This window comes from Galeopterus variegatus, unplaced genomic scaffold (genome assembly GCF_000696425.1).
Source record: "Galeopterus variegatus unplaced genomic scaffold, G_variegatus-3.0.2 Scaffold3356, whole genome shotgun sequence".
Lineage (NCBI taxonomy): Eukaryota > Metazoa > Chordata > Mammalia > Dermoptera > Cynocephalidae > Galeopterus > Galeopterus variegatus.
The window spans coordinates 97,975-101,846 of record NW_007729467.1 but is presented as its reverse complement, the minus strand read 5'-3'; the positions used below and the strand labels follow the sequence as shown (position 1 = coordinate 101,846).

Genomic DNA, 3,872 nt, shown 5'->3' with positions numbered 1-3,872 from the left:
GGGTTGCGATCCCGTTACCAGTCAGTAAAAAAGACAAAAAGGAAAAAAAAAAAAAAAAACCACACTTGAATACATCCAATATGTATTTAGGAAATTGGATACGCCATTTAGGTATTGGTCTGCTTTTTCTGCTTTAAGAAGACCATCTCTTCCCCTACAAAGGTTATTTCATCCCACCTCAGACTGCCTCTGGGAATTTCCATCAACAATACACTTTTCATTGCAGGAAGCAACTGTGCTGTAAGCTGTGACAAGGAAGCAGAACCTCTTCTGAAATGCCTTTGGTGATGTCCTTGGCCCTGTTCCTGCCCACTGCCTCTCTGCAGCATCCCAGCACTGTGAAGACCACACCCTGTCTAAGGTCTTCCTGTCCTGCTGCTCTGTCTCTGAATCCCCTTCCTCTGTCCTCTCTGTATCCCACCACTGTTTCTTTCACAGATGTTTTCTACAAAATCTGCTGTGTTTTCACTCAGCCTCACAGTTCATGTTCCCACACTTGATTTAGGCCTAGGATCTGAAAAAGTTAAAATTTTGGAGAAGGTGGAAATGCCATTTTTCTTCACACCTCTCTTTATAAAGAGCTTCTCTGAGCTGACATTCACTGGTAAAGTCATCCACTAACCCAGCAAGTATCTATGTTCTGCCTCCTGGGTGTCAGATGCTAGGCTAGGAGCTGGGAATAGGACATCGAGGAGCAAAACACATGAGGAGAGAAGCATCAGCCTCTTAAGGGACCGTGTCCCATTTACCCTCATGCCCTAGGAAGACTGGATCGGCAGAAGTGGGGAAAGCCAGTGGCAAGAAAGAGCCTTCCTGAAACCAGATTGGAGGTCCTGAGATCCTACAGACCTACTCATACAAGCAGGTGGAAACAACCAGAGAGTAGCGGTTGTTTATTACACTCTGTTCATGGGAAATACTTGGAGTTCAAGAATAGAGATTTAAAAATAAGGTGGTAAGATTCACAACAACTTGTCTAAAACAGGTAATCAAGCCAGAAAACCATAGAAAGTTTTGCCTTGTTTAAAAGAAGCCTTAAGTAAAGGAAAAATCAACTGTTACAAAGATTTTCATAAACGTTTGATTCACCAACTTTCTCATTGTTTTTCGTTCTTTTTTTGGTTTTATTTTTAACTTTCTCGTTATTAAAATTAGTTTATTACCATTATTTTAGAGTTATATACATTTATAAAAGTTCATTTACTCTGAATTGAGAAGTCCATTTTATCATTGAGTGTCCTATGCTTACGTTTGAAAGTCAGAAACAACTTTCCCAAAAGAAAAGTAATTGTTTATTCATCTCTTTTGATTTTAATTACAAAATTGGATGGATTGAGGTGTTGTTTTTAACCCTAAGTTTGGCTAGCCTGCCTTATAAAGGAACTGGAGAACTTTTCCTTCAACCCTTACATTCCTAGTGATATTTTTTTCTAATGAAAGGCAAATGTGTATATTTGTATAATTATTTATGTATAATTAAAGAAATTTATTACCTTATTTTGCAAAGAAGTTTCTTTCTCTTGAAAATTAGTGTCTTCTTGTATTACTATTCTCCCTTAAATGGTAAGGACATCATAAAATGTGACTAGGACAAAATGGCACAGTTGAGTCAACACTACATTTAATCTTTGGCACACAAACTATCCACAGGTCTAAGCAGTAAACCAGAGTGACTTGGGTTTAAATCCCAGCTCTATCACTCTCTACTCATGTGACTTTGGCCAAGTTATTTACCCTCCATATGCCTCAGTTTCCTCATCTGAAAAATGGAGATAATAAAAGTACATGCTTCATAGGGTTGTTGTGAGATTTAAATGTGGTAATATATGGAAATTGTTTGAACATTGACTAGCACAAAATAAGAACTATATATGAGGGTATTTCAAACAGTTCATGGAAAAATAGGATTGAAAGGTAATACAAATCTTTACATGAACGTTTTGAAGTTGTATGGTTGTGTATGTATGTGAGTATGTAATATGCATGTATCTTTGCAGTTATTATTAACCAGTTCTCTGAGGTCACAAGTGCAAGTAAGTTAAATAGTGACTTGGTGGGCCAATGTTAAAATTAACTGAAGCCACCAAAGAACACAGCCCTCAATACCATGATTTTTGTGTAGTGATTTACAAAAGAGGATCTACTCAAGTGCTTCCCCAGGCCACCTGATTCAACTAATTACCCACATGCCCAAAACTAGGGATAGGATTAGGAACCAAATCCTTCCATCATTTGCATCTCTGGATTTAGAGCTAAGAATGTTGAGATAAACAAATGCAGTGGATTTGGAAATGATGCATCAACTGCTTCCTCCTGTGACATGAACAGCGGGAGTTTTCGAGGATCTGCCCATCAAAGGCCCGGGAGATATTTTCCTCCAGGCACTAAAGAGGAGCAACTACTCAGGATGACGGAACCCTGTGACTCCCCTGAAACTGCATTGTCACCATTTCTCAACACCTTCATTTTCTCCATTATAGGTGCTGAATGCGTCACTGGTGTCATTGCCAATGGCTTCATCATGGCTATAAATGCAGCAGAATGGTTTCAGAACAACACAGTTTCCACAAGTGGCAGGATCCTGGTTTTCCTGAGTGTATCCAGAATAGCTCTCCAAATCTTCATGATGCTAGAAATTACCCTCAGTTCACCATCCCTAAGTTTTTATAATGAAGACGTTGTATATGATACACTCAAAGTAAGTTTAATGTTCTTAAATTATTGTAGCCTCTGGTTTGCTGCCTGGCTCAGTTTCTTCTACTTTGTGAAGATTGCCAATTTCTCCTACCGCCTTTTTCTCAGGCTGAAGTGGAAAATTTCTGGATTGATGCCCTGGCTTCTGTGGCTGTCAGTGTTTATTTCCTTCGGCAACAGCATGCTCTCGCACAAGGACATCTACATGGTACATTGTAATGATTCTTTTCCTATCACCTCCTCCAACTCCACTAAGAAAAAATACTTCTCTAAGACCAATGTCGTCAGCCTGGCTTTTTTCTATTACCTGGGGATCTTCATTCCTCTGATCATGTTCATCCTGGCAGCCACTCTGCTGATCATCTCTCTCAAGAGACACACCCTACACATGGAAAGCAACGCCTCTGGCTCCAAGGACCCCAGCATGGAGGCTCACATGGGGGCCATCAGAGCTACCAGCTACTTCCTCTTTATCTACATTTTCAATGCAGTTGCACTGTTTTTTTATATGTCTGCTACCACTGATGTCAATAGTTTCTGGAATATTTTGTGCAAAATCATTATGGCTGCCTGCCCTGCTGGCCACTCAGTTCTACTGATTAAGGACAACCCAGGGTTAAAAAGAGCTTGGAAGCAGTTTCAGTATCGAGTTCATCTTTACCCAAAGGAGTAGACTGTGACCAGCACCCAAAGAGGACCACAGGAACTAGCCCAACCAACTCTGTCATTCCCTCACCCAGATTTCTCTCTTCCCTCCTCTTGTCTTCCCCAAATTTGATCTGAACCTTTCACCTGATGTGGGGTATTTTGGTTTTGTGTGTTGGGTTTTTTGTTGTCTTTTGGGGTTTTTTGGTTTTTTTTTTTTCATATAGGAGGTTGATCTTCATTTCCCCCTTTTGTTTCATGGGCACAATCTTAATGATGCTCGTCATATTTTTTTAACACAGTCCTTTATTTCTACCTCTCCTTACTCTATCTGAGACAGCAATTCCACACAGTGGCTACATAGTAGCATCTCCATGGTCAATTTTTGAACATACCAGTGTCCAGTACCAGCCCTAGATCAACTATGTCAGAATTTCTGGTGTTGGAACCTAGACGATTTTCTAAGTTCTCAACTATGTCAGAATTTCTGGTGTTGGAACCTAGACGATTTTCTAAGTTCTCCAGGTGATTCG

General features: G+C 40.0%; 1 protein-coding gene across 1 annotated transcript; it reads left to right on the top strand.

Moving 5' to 3' along the window:
* The first annotated feature begins 2,320 nt into the window (after window positions 1–2,320).
* LOC103600460 (taste receptor type 2 member 39) lies at window positions 2,321–3,367 on the top strand. Its single transcript, XM_008584737.1, has one exon. The coding sequence runs from the start codon at window positions 2,321–2,323 to the stop codon at window positions 3,365–3,367; it is 1,047 nt and encodes a 348-aa protein (XP_008582959.1).
* Window positions 3,368–3,872: the final 505 nt, after the last annotated feature.